The sequence below is a fragment of the Hyperoodon ampullatus genome (assembly GCF_949752795.1).
Source record: "Hyperoodon ampullatus genome assembly, chromosome: 5".
Classification (NCBI taxonomy): Eukaryota; Metazoa; Chordata; class Mammalia; order Artiodactyla; family Ziphiidae; genus Hyperoodon; species Hyperoodon ampullatus.
Window position 1 is genome coordinate 38146988 of NC_136918.1, and position 25680 is coordinate 38172667.

General features: G+C 39.7%; 1 protein-coding gene across 1 annotated transcript in view; it reads left to right on the forward strand.

Annotated features, from left to right (window-relative positions):
* The window catches only part of ATP13A4 (ATPase 13A4), a gene marked incomplete at both ends in the record, with an annotated part of 141194 nt that overhangs the window by 86192 nt on the left and 29322 nt on the right, over window positions 1–25680 (forward strand). Inside the window, 8 exons of the mRNA XM_079704914.1 lie at window positions 885–1055; window positions 1899–2056; window positions 2665–2853; window positions 5843–5904; window positions 10637–10787; window positions 12637–12723; window positions 12953–13106; window positions 14264–14375. Coding sequence (XP_079561040.1) covers window positions 885–1055; window positions 1899–2056; window positions 2665–2853; window positions 5843–5904; window positions 10637–10787; window positions 12637–12723; window positions 12953–13106; window positions 14264–14375 — 1084 coding nt within the window. The remainder of the gene's footprint in view (window positions 1–884; window positions 1056–1898; window positions 2057–2664; window positions 2854–5842; window positions 5905–10636; window positions 10788–12636; window positions 12724–12952; window positions 13107–14263; window positions 14376–25680) is intronic.

The window sequence follows — 25680 nt, forward strand, 5'->3', positions numbered from 1 at the left end:
CCAGACCCAAATAAATATCTAACTGCCTACAAAGCATCTCGACATGGTCATTCCACAAGGCATCTCCAAATCAGGGACCAAAAGGCAATTCCTCCTTCCTTCTATAATCCCTGTGTTGATGATTAATGCTACCCTCTGCTCTTTCTTCCAAGTTAGAAACCAGGAAGCCATTTAGAATTCCTCTGTCCCTATGATCTGCCAATATAAAAATCTCCCCAAGTTTTGTAGCTGCTCAATTTCTTATTTCTCAAAACCAGTGCCTCTTTTCTACTCCTACTGCCAGTTGCCATAGTTCAGACCTTGTCCTCTTTAAACAGGACTCTTGTGATTTTTTTCCCGACTGGATATCCAGCCTCCAACCTCATCAGACTTCAATTCATTCCTTGTACTGCAGACAGAGTACACTCTCTTTGTACGTAAATGTCATAGTACTGTCCTGAATCAAACAGCTAAATATCTCCCTATTTCCCTCCTGCCACCAATGCCTATAGAAAAACATTTAAACACTTAAGTATGTGCATGCAGGGCCGTCCACGCTTTGGCTCCTACATAGCTCTCATGACCTCTCATTCCCCAGACCCCACAACTTGCTATTCCCTAAATGGTTATTTCCAGTCTATTTCAGCATCTCTGTTTCATTTTACAATACTCATAGTATTTATAATATGACATTATACTTATTTATTTCCATGGCTGTCTCCCCCTCTGAACGACAAACCTCTTAAACACAAGAACTATTCTTCTCCTTGTGTCCCCTATACCAAGGGTTGTTCCTGCCACATGGCAGCCTCCAAAAAATGCCTGCTGTGTGATGAGTTAGTATTTGCATGTTTAAGTGAGTGAAGGCCTCCCACCTCACAAAATGAGATGCTTGTTTTCTGTAGGAGAAAGTATTCCGGTCACTAAAACTCCATTACCTAAGATGGATAGCTCTGTGCCCTGGAAAACACAGAGTGAAGCAGATTACAAACGGCATGTCCTCTTCTGTGGAACAGAGGTTATCCAGGCCAGGGGGGCTTGCTCTGGCGCCGTGAAAGCAGTGGTACTGCAGACAGGTTAGTTAGCATCTCCTTCATTTTATTATTTTGATGAAATATTTCGCTCAATTTGTCTAGTGCCTTAAATGAATTAGGTAAGGAGCAGTCTTTAGATGACAGACCCCATATATGTAAATATAGATATTTAAAATGTGAATTGAACTATGGCCTATACCTTTTAGTAAAAATAATAACATTGATGACAACAATTATTATTCATATGCTTTGTAATTTATAAACTATTTCCACATATCAAATTATCAGAACAAAGATGTCTGTCCTCATTTTGTACATGAATAGGTGGGGCCTGCACAATTCAAGTGAAGTTTAAAAAAAATCACACAGCCAGTCACTGACAGAGCTGGACCTAGAACTTAGGTATTCTAACCCAAAGAACTAATCTCAACTTCTTTCCAGGCAGGACTAGAAACTGAAAACTTGATGATGAAAAGTATTAGAAATTGAATCCATCTGTATTTACTGGGCCATTTAATTTAAATTCAGGTGTTCTGTGCATGTGTGTGTGTGTGTGCATGTCCGTGCACACTTACAAATCCTTTCCTTAAAATGAAGCTGTATTTGGAAAAGCTGTGCTCTGCCCCATATGGTGCTTTCCTATCTCCGGGATGCATTGAAATTAAAAGTATAAGGAAGGAAAGCCAGAGAGGAATAGGCTCTGAAAGAGCTAAGGTATATCCATTCTAGCACTTATGTATTTGGCCAATTATCCTTTAATTGCATTTGGGCTTAAGCACTGTTTAAGTATCTCTAGAGAAAACAAAGGCTGTGTTGAGGATTAGAAGAGCACTAACAGTAGTATTTGTCATCCTGAGAATATGAGGTATGTGTTTGCTGCTTCAGGATTCAACACTGCAAAGGGGGACCTCGTGAGATCTATTCTCTACCCCAAGCCGATGAATTTTAAGCTCTACAGGGATGCCATCAAGTTCCTCCTGTGCCTCGTAGGGACAGCCACCATTGGGATGATCTATACTTTGTGCGTCTATGTGCTCAGTGGGGTAAACAGCTTTTGTTCTTTTACTACATGCACACGTACACTCATCTATATTTTATACTCTCCATGTTGACCTTAATATAAGGCGCAGTTTTCAAACCTGGGAAAGCAAAGCCACACACTGAAACCTGCTTATATACTCCCAGATGCCCAATATAAGCAATTGATCACCAAGTTCTGTAATAGCCATCAGATCTAGTGGGATAAAACACTTTGTTTATTGAGATATCAACATGCTTCTACTCTTGGACTTTTCCTTACACTATTTTTTCATCTTCAGTCTGAGGATGTTTATTCCAATAGTATAGTATTTTATAGCTGTTAAACGAGGAATTTAAAATAAAACCCAGTGTTGGTGAGATCATGGCAAACTGGTACATTGTTCTCTGCTGGTAGCAGTATGAACTGTTACAAGCTTTTTCATTGCACTTTGGCAAAATATATTGAGAGCCATAAACATGTTCATACCCTTTAAACCACGTTTGGCCCATTCACATCATTTCTAGGAATTTGACCTAAAGAAGTAAACAAAAAGGAAAAAAAAGTCATATGCATAAAAGTGTTCACGGTTGATTTATCTGTAATAGCTAAAGAGGGACTTTATCTTCCCAGGAACCTCCGGAGGAGGTGGTGAAGAAAGCCCTTGATGTCATCACAATTGCAGTTCCTCCCGCTCTACCTGCTGCCCTGACCACAGGCATTATCTATGCCCAGCGGAGGCTGAAGAAGAGAGGCATCTTTTGTATTAGCCCCCAGAGGATTAATGTATGTGGACAATTAAACCTTGTCTGCTTTGACAAGGTATGTGTGTTTCATTCTCATCCTCAGTGACATTTTTATTATCATTGTCATCATGCACAGGTACTTTACACTCTTGTGAGGCAGGAAACATTAGATGTGGGTACTGGGTACCTGACTTCATTTTGTCTCTGGTTGGATGTGTGATCTAGGACAGACACATCTCTTGAGCTCTCAGACTTTAGGGTTTGGAGAACCCTAGAGTAGGGATGGAATAGGTGAATATTTTAGGGTTCTTCCTCCTCCAATATTCTATGAAACACAATGAATTAAAATAGCATTCTGTCCCTCTGTAGTCAATACCCTCATGCAAAGAACAAAATTTAAGACTTTTATTATGGTTACTACTGTATCCCTAATGCTAGGACCGTTACCTGGCACACAGTCAGTGCTCAGTAAATATTCATTGAATGAATGAATGAATAAAAAAGGAAGAGTTTATTTAGCTGTGTCTTACTATGAGACTTGGTTAAAATAAATCCCCAGTCAATCCGTTACTATATTTTCCCATCTGCAGTATATTGCTTAAAATAATCCTTGATCCCATGCCAGTTACTCCCAATCAGCCTCTGATTCTCCTGAATATATTCTTTTTGTCTATATACACATGTGCTGGCGTGAAGGTGAGAGCTGTAAGAGGGTAAGATGGAAATGAAGGGCTGTTTTGTGCCTGGGTCTTAATTTGTAAAGGTGACTAAGTGACCGCAGGCAGAGGTCGATGCCATTGAAAGAAGAGTTTAATGTTACTCACAGTTCCTCTAGACAGAAGAGCCGTGTCTCACCAGGCAAGGCCCCAGGAGGAATGCCAGATTTTGATCAGGAAGCAAAGCAGGAGTGAGGGGAGTGCTTGGGTTGTGGCCTTTATAGGAGTTTCTGCAGGAAGGGCAAGACAGAGCAGGGTACACAGCTGACAATTGGCTAGTGTGAATGATTTTGGTGGGCTTTGGGCTATAGGAATGGTCTTTAGTTGTCTAGTAGCTGGAGCTGGGGTGATTAAGTCAGAGAGACTGTTTCCTGGGGAATCTGGTCAGATAGAGAAGGTATGACTCCTGACTGGTTAGTTTGCATATCAAAGACATGCTGTTGGCTGAGACCCTGGTTATCTCTAAGAATTTGCTAGCCCCAAGGAGGCAGTCTGTCCATCAGAAAGCTTTCTTAAGTTAAACTTTTGGTGGTGGGCACACTGTATGGTATACAGAAGTAGAACTATAATGCTGTACACACAAAACTTATATAATTTTATTTATAACATATAATGTAAACCACTGTTTTCACAATTAAAAATAGATTTAAAAGAGAGAGAGATCTTGTAACATGTCAAATATCATAATATACAGAAAATTCGAAAAGTTATACAACCCGAGGACATTGTAGGCAGGCGAATGTGGGCAAGGAGTCAGGAGAGCAATAGAGTGTGATTTTGATCAGAGCACAACATTAGTAACAGGGGAGGGTGTTGTAGACTTCAAATGTATGGTTAAGAAATTTTTACATACTCTTTAGACAGTGGGGAGCCATTGAAGGTGTTTTTTCTTCTTTTTTATTGTTGCCTTCCATTTTCTTAATTTATTTTTTATTGTGGCAAAAGATGCATAACATAAAATTTACCATTTTAACCATTTTTATGTGGCTTTAAGTGCATTCACATTTCTGTGCAACCATCACCACTATCCATCTCCAGAACTTCTTCCCTCTTCCCAAAAGGAAACTCGGTACCCATTAAACAATACAGTGAAGGTTTTTGATAGCAGAGAATTAATGGGATCAGAGCTGTATTTTATAATTACTTGAATATCAGAGACATCTACCAAGAACAGAAGGTTAATATGGCTCTTGCCACCATCTCAATGTTATTTCGTGATCAAACTAGCATCATAAGAAAAGATGTTCTGGTTCTAGGATCATGTTATCCTTGGACTTGGAAAAGGAAACGGGGTGGGAAAGATAATTGTGATATGAATTTGAATAAAAAATTAAGTAATAATTATGAGCAATTATTATTATTCTCAGCTCTTACTCTATGCCAGACATTAAGTTAAGCACTTTGTAGTATCTCATTTAATTTTTAAAACAACCCTATATGATTATGACCATGTTACTGATAAGGGCTCTGATGTTTAGGGGGATTAAATAATTGGCCCAGGTCACACAGCTGGTGTTTTAGCCCAGTCCAAGCTCTTCATCACTATACCACACTGAGAGAAATACCAACAAACCCCTTTTTACCAAATAGATGTCAAAGAGCAAACTATAATATTTCTTTAGAACAGTGAAAAATTCTACTTCCGTTACTTGTTTCTGATGACATACTTTTAACTTTTGCTATAAACGCTGGGACTCACCCATTTTTAAAAAATTGTATTGAAGTTTAGTTGATTTACAATGTTGTGTTTAGTTTCTGCTGCACAGCAAAGTGACTCAGCTATACATATATATATTCTTTTTCGTATTCTTTTCCATTATGGTTTATCACAGGATACTGAATATATTTCCCTGTGCTATACAGTAGGACCCTGTTTTTTATCCATCCTATATATAATAGTTTGCATCTGTTAATCCCAAACTCCCAATCCATCCCTCCGTCACCGCCCCCCTCCTTGGCAACCACGAGTCTGTTCTCTATATCTGTGGAGACTCACCCATTTTATAGCTCTTAAAAGCAGGCTTACCAAGGACTCTCCTATCCATTCAGTCTTCTGTTAAATTCTCGAAACAAGCCTCTGAAATATGTAAGGCAGGTACCGTTTTCTTCCCTTTATTGCTGAGAACACTAAAGTTCAAAGAGATTAAGTGCCAGCTTGTCACACAACTGCTATGAGTTCATCAAATCTTCCACCCAGGACTCCAGATACCCACTTTATTGTGTCCTTCCTTGAAGAGCTGATCTTGATCATGTGTTGTGACATATATTTTCCTGTTAAAACATAGCTTATCAGTGTCACTGTGGGACTGCTGCATCTTCAGAGTCAACCGAGCTCTTGTTTCTGTTTAGACAGGTACCTTAACAAGGGATGGCTTGGATCTCTGGGGAGTCGTGCCCTGTGATAGGAGTGGGTGAGTACTTGGGACCAAATGCATTGTCATTTCTCTTTTCCCAGAACTCTTTGTTTTTCTTCCTGAATACTAATAATGGAAAGATGTTGGCACTGGCTTTGGTGAGCAGTAGTTGCCAGAGTATCTTCATTTAATTTCTCTCCTTGACTACTTCCAAAGCTCACTAAATGTGCATATTTCCTCCACCCCAGTCCCAGCCCTGGGACACTCACAGAACCCAGGAGATGAAGGGCAAGTTTTGACACTTCATTTAAATCTTTGCTAAAATGTGATTTGCTGTCAGCATATTAGTTCGGGGCCAGTGTGTGTCATTTGGACAGTACCAAGACACTGTCCTTCAAGGAGGTAACATTCCTTGTACAAACTGAAGCCTTTCCATGTGCTAGGAGGAACACTGCCCTGACTTGTAGACACTGAATTTCAGGACGAGGAACATCTGTGGAACCACAGCTAGTGTACTTCATTTTCCTTGGTATTCTAGTTCTGGCAACACTACTTTCTGGCTGCCAGAAACTCCTCTTTTCTGGCCAGAATGGACTCCGTTTTGGCAGTTTACAACTTAACGTGGTAAAGATTTCCATGTCCCTCTGCTGGGGCTCTCTTGTTTCGGTTTGCTTCTCTGCCTGCTTTTTCTCCCCGCTGCAACTTCCAGCCTGATCAGAATACGAACATATGACAAATTCAGGTTTCGAGGTTTTTTTTTTAAAAATTGAGGTATAGGTGATTTCAGGGTTTTTTTAAATTATTTTTTTTGTCTTTTTTTTTTTGTTTTTGAATTTCATTTTATTTATTTTTTTATACTGCAAGTCCTTATTATTCATCCACTTTATACACATCAGTATATACATGTCAATCCCAATCGCTAGTTTGTGATCAAAACTAGCAATATGAACACCCCCCTTGGTGTCCATACGTTTGTTCTTTGCATCTGTGTCTCAATTTCTGCCCTGCAAACCGGTTCATCTGTACCATTTTTCTAGGTTCCACATATATGCGTTAACATATTATATTTGTTTTTTTCTTTCTGACTTACTTCACTCTGTATGACAGTCTCTAGATCCATCCACGTCTAACAAGTGACCCAATTTCATTCTTTTTATGGCTGAATAATATTCCATCATATATATGTACCACTTCTTCTTTATCCATTCATCTGTCGATGGGCATTTAGGTTGCTTCCATGACCTGGCTGTTGTAAATAGTGCTGCAATGAATATTGGGGTGCATGTGTCTTTTCAAATTATGGTTTTCTCCAGATATATGCCCAGGAATGGGATTGCTGGATTATATGGTAGCTCTATTTTTATTTTTTTAAGGAATCTCCATACTGTTCTCCATAGTGGCTGTATCAATTTACATTTCCAGTAACAGGGTAGGAGGGTTCCATTTTCTCCACACCTTCTCCAGCATTTATTGTTTGTAGATATTTTGATGATGGCCATTCTAACCGGCGTGAGGTGATACCTCATTGTAGCTTTGATTTGCATTTCTCTAATAATTAGTGATGTTGAGCATCTTTTCATGTGCCACTTAGCCATCTGTATGTCTTTTTTGGAGAAATGTCTGCTTACTTCCTCCTATTTTTTGGTGGGGTTGTTTGTTTTTTCAATATTGAGCTGCATGAGCTCAGGTTTTGTTTTTTTAATGAAAATATTTCCCTCTCAAGCTTGCAACCTAAATCACAAAGCATCTTATACATAAAAGGTACATCATGATTCTTCTGCATTATGCAAATGATGTATGATTTATCTATAAAATGTTTTAATTATATATGTTTAACACATTTTCATATTAATGTATTATTTATAAACAAGTCCATTTCTGGAGTTGAAAAATTAATCCTGGTGCTTCTAACAATTTTAGTCTATAGAAGGAGGCTATTACAAGTGGCAACTTTCTAAAGTTCTTTTCATTTTCTCTTGAAGATAGATTTGGATATATACCCGGTCTTCTTGTTTCTAGTATTTTCCTGTTTCAGTGTCTATAAAAAATGTATGCATTTATTCAAATATGTGAGCATTCAGAGAGCAGTCTTTTTCTTATTTATATTTGTGTCCCTAATGCTATATAGCATTACAGCAGGCACACATAGTAGATGCACAATAAATGTTTGTTTATTTAAAGTGAACTTAATATGTTCCATCTTTTGAATGCTTTTCTCCTTATTGATTTGACATCATCTTATTCACAAAACTTTTAAAACTTTCTGTTTCTAAAAGTGACTTGTCAAATAAAAATAATTGATATACTATTTAGATTATTGATAGATTAATCCAACCTGTCACTCTCCTTCCCCCCTCCCTCCTTTCCCTCCTTCAAAAAGGTCAAAGTTGGCTCTAAATGACTAAAAGAGCAATTAAAAGTTTTTTTAAATTTTTTAAAGTATTTATTTATTTATTTGGCTGCATCAGGTCTTAGTAGCAGCACGTGCGCTCTTTGTTGTGGTGTGCAGGCTTCCCTCTAGCTGTGGTGTGCAGGCTCAGTAGTTGCAGCATGCAGGCTCTCTAGTTGTGGCACATGGGCTCTAGAACTCACGGGCTCAGTAGTTGTAGCGCTCAGTCTTAGCTGCCCCATAGCACGTGGGATCTTAGTTCCCTGACAAGGGATTGAACCCACGTCCCTTACATTGGAAGGTGGATTTTTAACCACTGGACCACCAGGGAATTCCCCCAAAGTTTTTTTAATTGACAAATTTAATTGATAGAATAAGAGAAAACAGATTAAATCCTAAGCAAGAAGTCAGCACTTGAATTAGTCGCTGTTAAATATCTTATTGTAAAATGTAAGCTCATTTCTAATAATTCTTATCTTTTCCAAAGAGGGCCTGCCTAATGTGCCAGGTACTTCAAAGTCATTGGAAGTGTACCTGAGCTACCTGGTCTTGATAAGTCATAAACATTCAAATAATAGCTCAAGGTCAGTGATGACAGAGGGTTCTATTTATTTTTGTGCAAACCAGGGTCTGGCCCAGCCCTCCCAAACTCAGAACTGTGTATTCGGAATTACATACAGAAGACAGTTTGTGTGCCATCTTAAAGATAAGATTCTTTTTTTCCTGATCTGTGTTTGCTTTACAGTGTGAGCTTGAGAATCTGTGTTAATCACTGATGGTGACTGCTTCCTTTTAGATGTTACTAAAATACCAGAGACATATTGTAACCACTGAGATAACTTGATCTTTCAATATATAATGATATGATCAACAGGCTCAGTCGAGAGGTTTTTGAGCTCTTAAGGAAGCTTGAATGAGGAAACCAGAAAGAAATAGGGCTGAATTACGAGTTAACATTCTGATGTATATGCTTTCAGGAACAAAACACTAGAGGAACCAAAGGAAATGCAGGGTCCATATCATGAGAGATAATAGTCTGATCCTGGAGACCATGTTTTAAGACAAACTATGGTAAATAGTAAAAAATACAAATTCTTTCAAGAAACAGTAACTAGGAAGGTCAGAGGTCTGGAAACTGCACATTGGAAGCACAGCTAGAGGTTCCTGTGTAATCCCAGAGGAAGGGAGTATTAAAGGGGGTACAGCCAAGCTGGCCACAGATCTGAAGGAAGTTGACATGTGGAGGAGGAGGAACAAGTAGATTCTGACTGGCTCCAAGAGTCAGATTTGGTCTTAATCCAGGAAGCACCTTCAGCCGCTCAGGGTCCCCCAAATAGTATGGCCTGCCTTGTGAACCACTCACTGTGCTAAACATGTAAGAAGGGACTGACCAATAAGGTCCAGAGGACATCCTTTTGTAGGCCCAATGCCAAACTTGATGACTTCAACTCTGAGTTAGTAAAAGAACCCTGCATATGATGTTTGAGTTGTGTCTTGGTAGATTTTAGATGAGGGCACTTTCTACAGGAAGCAATGGTAATGATGGCTGCAATATAGATCCTAGATGCCAGGGTGGAAGAGGAGAATGCCGTGTCCTTTTCAAAATGTCTTTTAAAAATTTCATTTCTTGGGGCTTCCCTGGTGGTGTAGTGGTTGAGAGTCCGCCTGCCGATGCAGGGGACACGGGTTCGTGCCCCGGTCCGGGAAGATCTCACATGCCGCGGAACGGCTGGGCCTGTGAGCCATGGCTGCTGAGCCTGAGTGTCCGGAGCCTGTGCTCTGCAATGGGAGAGGCCACAACAGTGAGAGGCCTGCGTACCGCAAAAAAAAAAAAAAAATTCATTTCTTTACCATTATGGTCTTTCAGATTTCTAGTAACCAACTCATTCATTTATTTGCTCTTAAATTTGTTGACTGTCTACTGTGGACCAAACATCAGATATGTTAGAGAGAGAGATATGGAAGAGACAGCCCTGCCCTGAAGAATAGATTGAAGGAGATACACAGATATACACAAGTAGCTATAGTATGAGCTAGCCTGTTCTGTCTCACGGCATAAGAGATAAAGTGGTCTGGAAGCTCAGGTGGGAGTGGATGCACTTAGAACTAAGGGTGATACTTCTAGCTCTTTCTATACCTCTGGATTGAAATCAGTGCCAGAGAGAGGGTAAAGAAAAGAGGGAAGAAAGAGCTTGAGAGAACCTCAGGATTTTTTCTCATACTCATTGAACTTATGTAAGGGCGGTGGATGAATGAAGCACTATTCATTTGGGGAGATTAGAGTGTGGATATGTAATGTAACAAAGCATATCAACTTATTTTTTAAAAGGATGGTCACCTCCAGAAGCTCCATTCTGGCCTGGAGGAATAGACTAAAGCCCTTTCCCTTTTCTCCGTTAGCTTCCAGGAAGTCCACAACTTTGCCTCAGGCAAGGCTTTGCCATGGGGCCCACTGTATGCAGCCATGGCCAGCTGCCATTCTCTGATCCTCCTGGATGGGACCATCCATGGAGACCCACTGGACCTCAAAATGTTTGAAGCTACTACCTGGGTAAGCTTCTGTTCTGCAAAGATTCTAAGAAGCTTCTTCAATGCCAGACCAAGCCAGGTTTTATCATAGCTATTCAATACTCATAAAAATGTGAGGTCTCCAATATGGAGTAAATATGGCCGTGAGGGGCAAACTCATCTAAGCCCCAGTTTTCTCCTCTGTACAGTGTATTTCCATATTAGGGTAATTGTGAGGATTAAGTGGAAAGACGCATTAAAAAAAATCCCTGGTGCTGTGCCTGGAATATATATTACCAGCTCAATAGTATTAGTATAATTATGATGTAATTATTTTCTAACACTTTCCAGCTGTAGTATGAGCTATGTCTGGTTTCAGAGTTATCTAGAACATGGGGATTAGGAAACATCACTGTCCCCGGTGCTTAGGATAATTCGTTGTTACCAGGAATTTTATTCCTACTACTTTAGTATTAATTTTGTCTCTAAGACTAGACAATTAAAAGGAAAACCATGAGGGATTTTGTTGAGACTCTGAAGTAGATTTCAGATCAAATGGCCTTGTTCAGGAGGAGGAATCCGGCTCTCCCGGTTCTAGTCTTGGCTCTGTTCTGATTGACTCCTTCACCTCGTGAGGTCATCTCTCCTGTTGGGGTTTTCCATAACTTTAAAATGAGGGGATTGAATTAGACCAGCAGTGTTCACCTAAAAGAAAACAAAAAAGCTGGAATCTTTTCTTAAAAGGAAATTTTACAGACCTACTTGAGAATGGACTTGAGGATATGGGGAGGGGAAAGGGTAAGCTGTGACAAAGCGAGAGAGAGGCATGGACATATATACACTATCAAACATAAGGTAGATAGATAGTGGGAAGCAGCCGCATAGCACAGGGAGATCAGCTCAGTGCTTTGTGACCACCTGGAGGGGTGGGATAGGGAGGGTGGGAGGGAGGGAGACGCAAGAGGGAAGGGATGTGGGAACAGATGTATATGTATGACTGATTGACTTTGTTATAAAGCAGAAACTAATTTAAAAAAAAGCATCCTACACAAAACAAATCGTTGGAGTTACTCTGGTTGAGATAGAAAATGGGGAGTAAAAGCACAGCTTAGGGAACACACATCCCCACCTACTTAGCTACAAGCCCTCCTCCACCCCCTATAGCCTGGTTCAGCTCCAGGCCCCTGTGATACATGTGTGAGCCCCACTGAAGGAGACAATCTTTAGGGTCCCTTCCAACGCTAAAAGGGCATGGTTCTGTAGCAGTCTGATGTAACTTTCTCCATCCTTCTTGGGTTACTGTTTCTGTACGTTTAAGTAGGGATTATAATTTCTTCTCTGAGATTTTTTCTGCCACTCAGTGAGGTGATTATAAAGCATTTTGACATCTTTGGGTAAAAGGTTCCTCTGACTATAATTTAGGGTCTTTATTATAGCAATTCCTGAGTGTTTACTGAACATTAACCACATACATCACAGTCCCTGCCCTGCTGTACCCTGGGGACCATCAATCCAAATTAGACAGAGAGCGAAGAGCAGGAGCAACAGTGAACCAGGAGAAAAAAGGCAGCAAGGTGCGGGCTATTCACGCTCAGTGTTTTCAAGTTAAGCCCTTCAGAAATGGAGAATGAGCCTTTATACAGCACATTACAGCAGAGAAAGCAGGATAAATTGCAAGAATAATTCAGAAGTGTCTGCCCTTCAAGTTCCTAGCATTTCCGATGCATTATTTTTGTGTGTGGCGAATTAAGTCTGGTTCACCTCCGTGTAGCTGAGGGAGGAGAATACATTGAGACGGCTTGAGATTTAAATCTCAAGGGAAGGGTTTGAGCACAGTATTAGTGGATGAACAAGAAAGAAATCTCTACAATGAAACATCCTGTTTGAAATAGGAAATGGTGGTTTCCGGGCATGATTTCCACATCAAGGGAGCACCGGCATGTGCCATGGTTGTTAAGCCCTGCAAAACAGCCAGCCAGGTAAGCCTTGCCTGCTCTCTACCCCACAAAACCCAACTCAGAAGGAAAGTCCTGTCAGGCCCACAATCTTGAAAGCTCAGAGATGTGTCTTCTTTGAATTCCACATGTGAAAATTGGTGAGACCTTGTTTCCCTTATTTGCTAAACTAAGGATTGGAAAAGAAGTCATTAATTTCCCATAGCTAGAAGCTATGTGGTGTGTCCCTCTCCATTCCCCATCCCTCATCCAGGTCCCAGTGGAAGGAATTGCAATCCTGCATCAGTTCCCATTCTCATCAGCGCTGCAGAGGATGACAGTCATCGTCCAAGAGATGGGGGGTGACTGGCTGGCGTTCATGAAAGGTGCACCAGAGAGGGTGGCCAGCTTTTGCCAACCTGAGACAGGTAAGTGGACAGACTTATATTACAATGGGCAAATCTGTATTTCCAACCCACATATGTCCCCTCAGCATTTGATCAATGAATCCAATTGCCTACTGGCCATCACCAATTTGATGACTCACTGGCATCTCAAACTCGGCACCAAAACCAAGCTTATCTTTCTCACTCTCTATATTTTCCATCTTAGTGAATGAAAGTACTACTCCCCCATCCCAGTTTAGGATTCTTCCTGGATTCTTCTCTCTCCCTCAGTGCCTCTGTCTTGTCAATTGCTAATCCATGGCCCTGTCACTCCATCACCTCAAGGCCCTCATCATCTCTCCACTGGATCACTTCATAGTTGGTGAATTTGCTCCCTGCCCCACAGTGTCCCCTACTCTAATTCACCCTTCACACTGTGACCAGATTGGTTTTTCTGTCACACAGTATAATTATGTTAGCACATTCCTGCTTTCATTCTTTGGTTGCTTCCCATAGGCTCCAGGGTAATCTCCTTTAGGATCATATCTAAGGCCTTTATGATCTGACTCCTATCAAACTTCCCAGAGTTTCCTTACCACTCCTATCTTCATATCCTGTGCTCCCCCTGAGATGAACTATCAAGGTTTGCTGTCTCATGGCCCTGTGCCTGAGCACATGATGCTCCCTCAGCCAAAATGCCCTTTCCCTTCTCCATCTAATCACATCTTCCCAGTCTGATAGATGCACCAAGTGTTTCCATAGCATGCTGTAACTGCCTGGATCATAGCAAGGATCTCATTCGATTGTATTGTTAGTCTACTGGCTGTTACCCTACTAGACAAAGATCCTCAGAGTGGCAATTGCAGTGCAATCTCTGCATAGCTAATTCCTGACCCATACTAGACTCAATAAATATTTGATGGTTAAACTGGAGAAAAAAGAATCATACACTTTTCCCATCCTTCTTCTTCTTTTTGTTTATTAGTTTTCTGAATGCTTCCTTTTCATTTCTCCTTCACTGGATCCCAAGAGGTCAACCATGACAATGTAGTAATATTTAACATTCCCACTGACATGTTTGTGTACATTTTTAGAAGCGTGTTTTCTTGGGCAAGAATTGGATCTCTTTGTAAAGAATTTCTCCCCCAGTACTAGCTGAGTTCATACCGCATACTAATCTTGTGTTATTTTCTGAACAGTACCAACTAGTTTTGTTAGTGAACTTCAGATTTACACGACACAGGGCTTCCGGGTCATAGGACTGGCCTACAAAAAGCTGGAAATGGACCATCATACCACTACCTTGATGAGGTAAATGGGGTGGGGTGAATTTTGATAAAGCAGAATGGTTTCGTGGGAAGATGCACCAGACTGGGCAGTGGACCCAGCAGCACAGCTTACTGAATTTGTGTGCATGAAATGCCTCTTAACTTAGTAAATGGGGATATAGTCATCCCTGCCCTGCCTAAATCACAAAGCTGATGTGAACACTGACTGGGAGAACTGATGAGAAATAGCTGTATAAATTATAAAATATGATGTGATTGTACAGCTTTGTGAAAACAGATATACGAATACAACCCATGTTTCAGAGAGTTTGAACTTGTGGTCATGCCCCCATTTTGAACCAAATATAAGTTTGGTTTTAAATTATTTTTGATAATTAATTAATTAATTAGCTATTTTGGGATTTAATTATTTTTATTTTTTATCATAGTTGATGAATTTGTTGAAAGAAAACATAACACTTCTTTGAAAAAAATCTTGATAAAAAATACACAACTTAATGAAATGAATAAATATAGCTTGGACTCAATATATAATCTAGGTAATGTAGAAAAACAAGAAAAACCTGGAGAGGCCATTCTAAAGAGAGTTTTGGTATGTATAGATTAAAATAAGGATGCTCAAAGGCTAAAATGGACTGGAGTAATTAGTAATTCAAATTTATTTGTTGTTTTATTTTCCACTGTTTTCAGACTATGGTGTTTATTTCATTTTCAATGTCATGTCCAATACTCTATGTCAGCCACTATTGGTAACACTGCCGTGGAGATAATCAAGGCTTAGTTTGTTATTTAGGATTTTAAATTTGGGAGGTCTAATATATTTGTTTTCAACCCTGCCAGATTCAACACTCTCTTACTGTAACTATATTATGTATCACTTCCTTTAATATAAGAAAATAAAATTCATATGTAACATGATCTGCACATATTCTCTGTGAAAAAGAAATAAAATGCCCTCTATATAGTAAAAATAGAAGCTAAAATTACAATGCATTATAAAAAGTAATAAATAGTTCCATAAATACACAGCTAACTCCATTAAAACAAAATGAAGCAATATGTTTCTTGCACCCTATGTAGAATCATTGGAGCTGTAACATTCAGGAATGCAGACTGATACAGGTGTGTTATACATCAAAGTCTCAAATATCACTGGCAGTCTTACTGTCAGCAAGGTGACTCTGTGAAATGGCTAAAAACTCTTGGTAAAATGGAATAAAATAGAACACCCTCCTCTCATTGTATATGGTAGTTACGTTCCTGTAAAACTCAATGGAATATTAAAAATGTGTAAAAAATACTTTGTGGTTATATGTAAAACAGAGCTAGGAGAAGTATAAATAATTTTATATTTGCTTATTATAATATAGTTGTATTATATTTACTATAAAAGCACAGTACACTAAATAGTATAATAATAATGTGAAATAAACAGTATAATTCTGTACTGGCTTAGGAGAGCATCAACAATTTTTTAGTGTCCATGAATGTCCTGTAAAATATTCAAAAGTCATGTGGGATACAGGGTAACATTTTGCATGTCTAGAAAATTTTCCAAAATGTCCTCTAGGGGAACTATCGTCCCTGCTAAGAATCACTGATGTGTCCCAACCTTGTCTCTTTGTGAATGGTGGGTGAGGCCCAGAGTGGGAAGTGGCTCATCCAAAGTCATTGAATGTTGGATCCCTGGACTTATTGGCCCCAGGAGAGTGGGCCAGCTTACTGTGACCCTTAAAACTTTGGTTATTACATGCTGGATATTTGTCATAATTTAATCAACCCAGTTCACTCAAATCAGAGAGCTAAAAGTGAACTTTGAGATTGGATCTCACTTTTTTTTTTTTTTGCGGTACGCGGGCCTCTCACTGTTGTGGCCTCTCCTGTCGCGGAGCACAGGCTCCGGACGCGCAGGCTCAGCGGCCATGGCTCACAGGCCCAGCCGCTCCGTGGCATGTGGGATCCTCCCGGACCGGGGCACGAACCCGTGTCCCCTGCATTGGCAGGTGGACTCTCAACCACTGCGCCACCAGGGAAGCCCTGGATCTCACATTTTAAAGAAGAGGAAACTTGGGTCTGGGTTGCGGCAGAATTGGGAATGAAACTTTGTTTCCTGAGAGCCTGTTGACACATATATCAAGATTCTGGCTGCTAAGCTGCTGCTTCTGATTATTATAATAAAATATTTGCAAATCAAGTTTCAAACTCATGGCTTTAGGGCTTGTGCATGTAACAAAGCACTCCAGTGGGAAATGGTGACACACAAGAGAGTCACCGTTGACTCTCACAGTGTTGAAATTCCAACTTTTCAAAATCTGGTAACGTCTATACCCAAGTTCACTGGTAGGATCTGAGCTTAGGTCGTCAATCTGCCAATCTTGTGTTGAAGACACATCACCACTACATATACTTCTAGCTAAGTCAATTTACCTAGCCTTTCTAATCCATGATTAGAGCAGAACATTCTTTCTGGGGTGTGTGTGTGTGTGAATGTGTGTGTGTGTTTACTCAGAGTGCTTCCAGCACTGATATCATAATTTCTTTGATGGTTCTTGGTTCGTTTTATGCATATTTCACCTTTTAAAAATCACATGGATTTTAAGAACATGAAGTATAATCACAAGAGTGACAATGCTCCTTTGTATTGCACTCCCCATTCTTCATTATTTTTAGGTGCTTAAGGAGGAGGTATAATGTCTGTACAGGAAACAGGAAAAGATAGCATGCTATTCCAAGTTACAGAGCATAAGCCCCTTCAAGGGACTACATCTTCTCTTTATTTTCTGGCTCAGATTGAATGAAAAGAAGAATCATGTCATGTTAGAGCTAGAAGAGACTTTGCAGATCAATTAGTTTCACCATCTGCTTTTATAAAAGTAGAGATAGATTGCCAGACAAGGAAAATGATTTGCCCATAGTTACACAGTAAGGTAGTCTCAGAGCTGGGATTAGAATGCTGGTCTCCTGATTACTGTGCACTGAACCATATGAAGGCCATGTGCCAGAGGAACCAGAAAAACGAGTGCCAAAGTGGGTTGCAGACTTTGTCAGATGCTTGACCCTGCAGCCATTTTCTTGGCCCGATCTGGTTCCTTGTGGTTGGACCATGTCAGTCATCTCTGAAAATGTCTAAAACCTGATGCCTGTGTATGAGGGCCACTAGAAAGATCAGAGGACCTGAGTCAAGCATCAACTAAGTTATCCTTCAAAGAGCAGCTCAAATATCACCTCCTCTCATAAAGCTTCTCCAATCACTCCACCCAGAAATGATTTCACCTTCCTCTTTGATGCCATAGGACTCTTATTTGCACATGATCATGATACTTTCCCAGCCTTCCATGTAACCAAAGTGGTCAGGTCTAATCTTTTCCCCCGAGTTGAATGTCAAATCTCTGGAGTTGGAAGCTACTATAGTCCCTGCATATTCTCTTCCCCTTTCCAGAGACCTGTTCCTTGCACTTATCTGTGTGTTCACTAAATGGTCATTGATCTGACAGACTGGTTAACTTTAGTTCCTGTGAGAGCCCTCTGGTAGTAGAAATTCTGAAAAAGGAAGTAAATTTTCCTAGGTCACCTGGCGAAAAATGGTTACAGCAGACAGTAGAGCATTTCAACTGGCAAATGTTTGCCGAGCACCTCCTCTGTGATAGGCATCGCATGACTATTGTTGAACTTGTCACTGAACTGAGAAAGGTTGCCCTTAAGGAGCTGAGACAGAGAGACATCAGATAGCAAAGAATGATAATATACGGACAAATAAAATACAAGCTAAATTGAGGTATAAGTAATATGTTGAGGGAGCAAGTGTTTCTCTCTGGGGAAGTCTTTATGGGGAGGTGCATGTGAGCTCAGGTTCAAAATATAGGAAGGGTTTCAATGGCAGATAAAGGGAACTTATAACCTTCTCCATGAAATAAGAGGAAACGTCTTACAGCGCCTAGAGCAAATGTTTAGAGATGTTTGTGTACCGAGTACACCCATGGTAAGTGGTCCAACTTGGCTGGAGGTCGGGGTGGACAAAGAATTTAGTGATAGATGAAGCTGGAAAGATCATTTGGAATCAGATTATGGAGAGACTTAAATACCAGCTTCAGAAAAATAGGAAGTGCTATCCTTCTGAGCCAGCTCTGAGGTGAGTAGTTCAGCTGTGTCCACTTTCTGCCACTCCAGTGGAGGTGTTAGCTGTGTCCTGGAGAGTGCTCCTAATTCTAGTTCGGACCCCTGATCGAAGTGAGGCCCAACATTGAGACAAGCAAGTCAGGTTGGTTTTTTTGCTTTCATCTGTATTTCGACCAGAATTGGGCGGTACTGGTGCCTTGCTCTTGTGTATGGTAGAGGTATCTGGGTCTCAGATAAATGAATCATGGAAGAATCTTTGAAACCACAATCCCAAATATACTCCCCTGCACTTGGTCCTGTGGAAGGTTTTGGAAATGTTCTTGCGATGGTCAGGAGCCTCGAAGAATTTCTTTGTTTGCAGAAACATTCACACTTTATGTAGAGAAGCAATGCTACCTGCTGAGAGACAGAGAGAGACAGGGAGGGAGAGAGAAGGTTGGCTTCAAAAGAAGGGTGGGATAGGGAGGGTGGGAGGGAGACGCAAAAGGGAGGGGATATGGGAACATATGTATACATATAACTGATTAAATTTGTGATAAAGCAAAAAAAAAAAAAAAAAAAAAAAAAAAAAAAAAAAAAAAAAAAAAAAAAAAAAAAAAAAAAAGAAGGGCTCCTTTTTTGAGATTACGGCCTCATGCCTCTTGGGACTAAAATATCATAGATTTCTCTAGCTTTGATTTCTAGAGAAACTGTTTTTTTGTTTTATTTATCTTGTGCCTCACTTATTTTTTTTAACATCTTTATTGGAGTATAATTGATTTACAATGTTGTGTTAGTTTCTGCTGTGTAACAAAGTGAATCAGCTATACGTATACATACATCCCCATATCTCCTCCATCTTGCGTCTCCCTCTCACCCTCCCTATCCCACCCCTCTAGGTGGACACAAAGCACCAAGCTGAGCTCCCTGTGCTACGTAGCTACTTCCCACTAGCTATTTTACATTTGGTAGTGTATATATGTCCATACCACTCTCTCACTTCGTCCCAGCTTACCCTTCCCCCTCCACATGTCCTCAAGTCCATTCTCTAGCTCTGCATATTTATTCCTGTCCTGCCCCTAAGTTCTTCAGAACCATTTTGTTTTTCTGGTTTTTTTTAGATTCCATATATATGTGTTAGCAGGCGGTATTTGTTTTTCTCTTTCTAATGTACTTCACTCTGTATGACAGACTCTAGGTCCATCCACTTCAGTACAAATAACTCAATTTTGTTTCTTTTTTTAAAAATATAAATTTATTTATTTTTGGCTGTGTTGGGTCTTCATTGCTGTGTGCAGGCTTTCTCTAGTTGCAGTGAGCGGGGGCTTCTCTTTGTTGCGGTGCACGGGCTTCTCATTCTCGTGGCTTCTCTTGTTGTGGAGTGCAGGTTCTAGGCCCGCAGGCTTCAGTAGTTGTGGCACGTGGGCTCAGTAGTTGTGGCTTGTGGGCCCTAGAGCTCAGGCTCAGTAGTTGTGGTGCACAGGCTTAGTTGCTTCGTGGCATGTGGGAACTTTCCTGGCCAGGGCAAGAACCTGTGTCCCTTTCATTGGCAGGCAGATTCTTAACCACTGTGCCACCAGGGAATCCCCCAATTTTGTTTCTTTTTATGGCTGAATAATATTCCATTGTATATATGTGCCACATCTTCTTTATCCATTCATCTGTCGATGGACACTTAGGTTACTTCCATGTCCTGGCTATTGTAAATAGTGCTGCAATGAACTTTGTGGCACATGACTCTTTGAATTATGGTTTTCCCAGGGTATATGCCCAGTAATGGGATTACTGGGTCGTATGGTAGTTCTATTTTTAGTTTTTTGATGAACCTCCATACTGTTCTCCATAGTGGCTGTATCAATTTACATTCCCACCAAGAGTGCAAGAGGGTTCTGTTTTCTGCACACCCTCTCCAGCATTTATTGTTTGTAGATTTTTTGATGATGGCCATTCTGACCAGTGTGTGGTGATACCTCATTGTAGTTTTGATTTGCATTTCTCTAATGATTAGCAATGTTGAGCATCCTTTCATGTGTTTGTTGGCAATCTGTATATCTTCTTTGGAGAAAAGTCTATTTAGGTCTTCTGCCCATTTTTGGATTGGGTTTCTTTTTTTTTGATATTGAGCTGAATGAGCTGCTTGTATATTTTGGAGATTAATCCTTTGTCAGTTGCATCATTTGCAAATATTCTCTCCGATTCTGACAGCTGTCTTTTTGTCTAGTTTATGGTTTCCTTTGCTGTGCAAAAGCTTTTAAGTTTCACTAGGTTCCTTTGTTTATTTTTGTTTTTATTTCCATTTCTCTAGGAGGTGGGTCAAAAAGGATCTTGCTGTGTTTTATGTCATGGAGCGTTCTGCCTCTAAGTGTTTTCCTCTAGAGTGTTTTCCTCAAAGACCTTTATGGTGTCTGGCCTTACATTTAGGCCTTTAATCCATTTTCAGTTTATTTTTGTGTATGGTGTTAGTAAGTGTTCTAATTTCATTCTTTTATATGTAGCTGTGCAGTTTTCCCAGCACCACTTATTGAAGAGTCTGTCATTTCTCCATTGTATATTCTTGCCTCCTTTATCAAAGATAAGGTGACCAAATGTGCATGGGTTTATCTCTGAGCTTTCTATCCTGTTCCATTGATCTACATTTCTGTTTTTGTGCCAGTACCATACTGTCTAGATTATTGTAGCTTTGTAGTGCAGTGTGAAATCAGGGAGCCTGATTCCTCCAGCTCCTTTTTTCTTTCTCAAGATTGCTTTGGCTATTTGGGGTCTGTTGTGATTCCATACAAATTGTGAAACTTTTTGTTCTAGTTCTGTGAAAAATGCCATTGGTAGTTTGATAGGGATTGCATTGAATCTGTAGGTTGCTTTGGGTAGTATAGTCATTTTCACAGTATTCATTCTTCCAATCCAAGAACATGGTATATCTCTCCATCTGTTTGTATAGTGTTTAATTTCTTTCATCAGTGTCTTATAGTTTTCTGCATACAGGTCTTTTGTCTCCTTAGGTAGGTTTATACCTAGGTATTTTTTCTTTTTTTTGCAGGGGTAAATGGGAGTGTTTCCTTAATTTCTCTTTCAGATATTTCATCATTAGTGTATAGGAATGCAAGAAATTTCTGTGCATTAGTTTTGTATCCTGCTACTTTACCAAATTCATTGTTTAGCTCTAGTAGTTTTCTGGTAGCATCTTTAGGATTCTCTACGTATAGTATCATGTCACCTGAAAACAGTCACAGTTTTACTTCTTTTCTGACTTGGATTCCTTTTATTTCTTTTTCTTCTATAACTGCTCTGCCTAAAACTTCCAAAACTATGTTGAATAATAGTGGTGAGAGTGAGCAACCTTGTCTTGTTCCTGATCTTAGTGGAAATGGTTTCAGTTTTTCACCATTGAGAACGATGTTGGCTGTGGTTTGTCATATATGGCCTTTATTATTTTGAGGTAAGTTCCCTCTGTGCCTACTTTCTGGAGGGGTTTTATCATAAATTGGTGTTGAAGTTTGTCAGAAGTTTTTCTGTATCTATTGAGATGATCATATGGTTTTCCTCCTTCAATTTGTTAATGTGGTGTATCACATTGATTGATTTGCATATTTTGAAGTATCCTTGCATTCCTGCGATAAACCCTACTTGATCATGGTGTATGATCCTTTTAATGTGCTGTTGGTTTCTGTTTGCTAGTATTTTGTTGAGGATTTTTGCATCTATATTCATCAGTGATATTAGCCTGTAGTTTTCTTTCTTTGTGGCATCTTTGGTTTTGGTATCAGGGTGATGGTGGCCTCGTAGAGTGAGTTTGGGAGTGTTGCTCCTTCTGCTATATTTTGGAAGAGTTTGAGAAGGATAGGTGTTAGCTCTTCTCTAAATGTTTGATAGAATTCGCCTGTGAAGTCATCTGGTCCTGGGCTTTTGTTTGTTGGAAGTTTTTTAATCACAGTCTCAATTTCAGTGCTTGTGATTGGTCTGTTTATATTTTCTATTTCTTCTTGATTCAGTCTCGGAAGGTTGTGCTTTTCTAAGAATTTGTATATTTCTTCCAAATTGTGCATTTTATTGGCATATAGTTGCTTGTAGTAATCTCTCATGAGCCTTAAGTATTTCTGCATGTCAGTTGTTACTTCTCCTTTTTAATTTCTAATTCTGTTGATTTGAGTCTTGTCCCTTTTTTTCTTGATGAGTCTGGCTAATGGTTTATCAATTTTGTTTATCTTCTCAAAGAACCAGCTTTTAGTTTTATTGATCTTTGCTACTGTTTCCTTCATTTCTTTTTCATTTATTTCTGATCTGATCTTTATGATTTCTTTCCTTCTGCTAACTTTGGGTTTTTTTTGTTCTTCTTTCTCTAATTGCTTTAGGTGTAAGATTAGGTTGTTTAGTTGAGATGTTTCTTGTTTCTTTAGGTAGGATTGTATTGCCATAAACTTCCCTCTTAGAACTGTTTTTGCTGCATCCCATAGGTTTTGGGTCTTCCTGTTTTCATTGTCATTTGTTTCTAGGTATTTTTTGATTTCTTCAGTGATCTCTTGGTTATTTAGTAGTGTATTGTTTAGCCTCCATGTGTTTGTATTTTATACAGATTTTTTCCTGTACTTGATATCTAGTCTCTTAGCATTGTGGTCAGAAAAGATACTTGATGTAATTTCAATTTCCTTAAATTTACCAAGGCTTGATTTGTGACTGAAGATAGGACCTATCCTGGAGAATGTTCCATGAGCACTTGAGAAGATAGTGTTTTCTGTTGTTTTTGCATGGAATGTCCTATAAATATCAATTAGTCCACCTCATCTAATATGTCATTTAAAGCTTGTGTTTTCTTATTTATTTTCATTTTGGATGATCTGTCCATTGGTGAAAGTGGGGTGTTAAAGTCCCCTACTATTATTGTGTTACTGTCAAGTTCCCCTTTTTTGGCTGTTAGTATTTGCCTTATGTATTGAGGTGCTCCTATGTTGGGTGCATAAATATTTACAATGTTATATCTTCTTCTTGGATTGCTCCCTTGATCATTATATAGTGTCCTTCTTTGTCTCTTGTAATAGTCTTTATTTTAAAGTCTATTTTGTCTGATATGAGAATTGCTACTCCAGCTTTCTTTTGATTTCCATTTGCATGGAATACCTTTTTCCATCTCCTCACTTTCAGTCTGTATGTGTCCCTAGGTCTGAAGCCAGTCTCTTGTAGACAGCATATGTACAGGTCTTGCTTTTGTATCCATTCAGCCAGTCTATGTCTTTTGGTTGGAGCATTTAATCCATTTACATTTAAGGTAGTTATCGATATGTATTTTTCTATTACCACTTTCTTAATTGTTTTGGTTCGTTATTGTAGGTCTTTTCCTTCTGTTTTGTTTCTTGCCTAGAGAAATTCCTTTAGCATTTGTTGTAAAGCTGGTGTGGTGGTTCTGAATTCTCTTAGCTTTTGATTATCTGTAAAGCTTTTATTTTCTCCCTCAAATCTGAATGATATCATTGCTGTGTAGAGTAATCTTGGTTGTAGGTTTTTCCTTTTCATCACTTTAAATATGTCCTGCCACCCTCTTCTGGCTTGTAGAGTTTCTGCTAAGTGATCAGCTGTTAACCTTATGGGAATTTCCTAGTATGTTAATTGTTGCTTTTCTCTTGCTGCTTTTAATATTTTTTCTTTGAATTTTATTTTTGATAGTTTGATTAATATGTGTCATGGCATGTTTCTCCTTGGATTTATCCTGTATGGGACTCTCTGCCCTTCCTGGACTTGACTATTTCCTTACCCATATTGGGGAAGTGTTTAACTATAATCTCTTGAAATACTTTCTCCGTCCCTTTCTTTTTCTCTTCTTCTTCTGGGACCCCTATAATTCGAATGTTGGTGTGTTTAATTTTGTCCAAGAGGTCTCTGAGATTGTCCTCAATTCTTTTCATTCTTTTTTCTTTATTCAGCTCTGTGGTAGTTATTTCCACTATTTTATCTTCCAGGTCACTAATCGTTCTTCTGCCTCAGTTATTCTGCTATCCATTCCTTCTAGAGAATTTTTAATGTGTTGTTCATCATTGTTTGTTTGCTCTTTAGTTCTTCTAGGTCCTTGTTAAATGTTTCTTGTATTTTCTCCATTCTATTTCTAAGATTTGGGATCAACTTTACTATCATTACTCTGAATATTTTTTCAGGTAGACTGCCTATTTCCTCTTCATTTGTTTTGTCTGGTGAGTTTTTACCTTGCTCCTCCATCTGCTGTGTGTTTCTCTGTCTTCTCATTTTGCTTAACTTACTGTGTTTGGGGTCTCCTTCTTTCAGGCTGCAGGTTCATAGTTCCCGTTGTTTTTGGTGCCTGTTCCCAGTGGCTAATGTTGGTTCAGTGGGTTGTGTAGGCTTTATGGTGGAGGCGACTAGTGCTTGTGTTCTAGTGGATGAGGTTCTATCTTGTCTTTCTGGTGGGCAGGATCATGCCTGGTGGTATGTTTGGGGGTGTATGTGAACTTATTATGATTTTAGGCAGCTTCTCTGCTAATGGGTGGGGTTGTGTTACTGTCTTGCTAGTTGTTTGGCATAGGGTGTCCAGCACTGTAGCTTGCTGGTCATTGAAGGGAGCTGGGTCTTTGCGTTGAGATGGAGATCTCTGGGAGAGCTTTCACCATTTGATATTACATGGGGCCAGGAGGTCTCTGGTGGACCAATGTCCTGAACTCGGCTCTCCAACCTCAGAGGCTCAAGCCTGATACCCAGCCAGAGCACCAAGACCCTGTCAGCCACATGGCCATGTACGTGTGGAGTTTCTTGCCTTTTGGGATAGCTGAGGTCTTCTGCCAGCATTCAGTAAGTGTTCTGTAGTAGCTGTTTCACATGTAGATGTATTTCTGATTTATTTGTGGGGAAGAAGTTGTTCTCCACATCTACTCCTCCGCCATCTTGAAGGCGCCTCACCTCACTTATTTTTAATGGTGTTTTCTACCAGAGCTAGAACTCTCCGGTGGTTGTTACCAGGTATGGTGATGAAAATCACCACAGAAGATGGAAGACAGCTTTGTGGTAATTTAATTCATTCTCTACAAAGACTAAAGTTAATCTCATCCTTAATAAGCATCCTCTCTTCATTTCAGTTCTGTCAGAACAAAAGTCTTTATATCCTTGTGCCCCCTCCTGTTTTCTTTCTGGATAGTTCCTGCACACATTCAGTGCCCCAGGAATGGTGTGTGAATGAGTGAGTGGGGACCACTCTGAGAGGAAGATATCTGGCTTTGTTTTTGTTTTGCTTCCTGTAA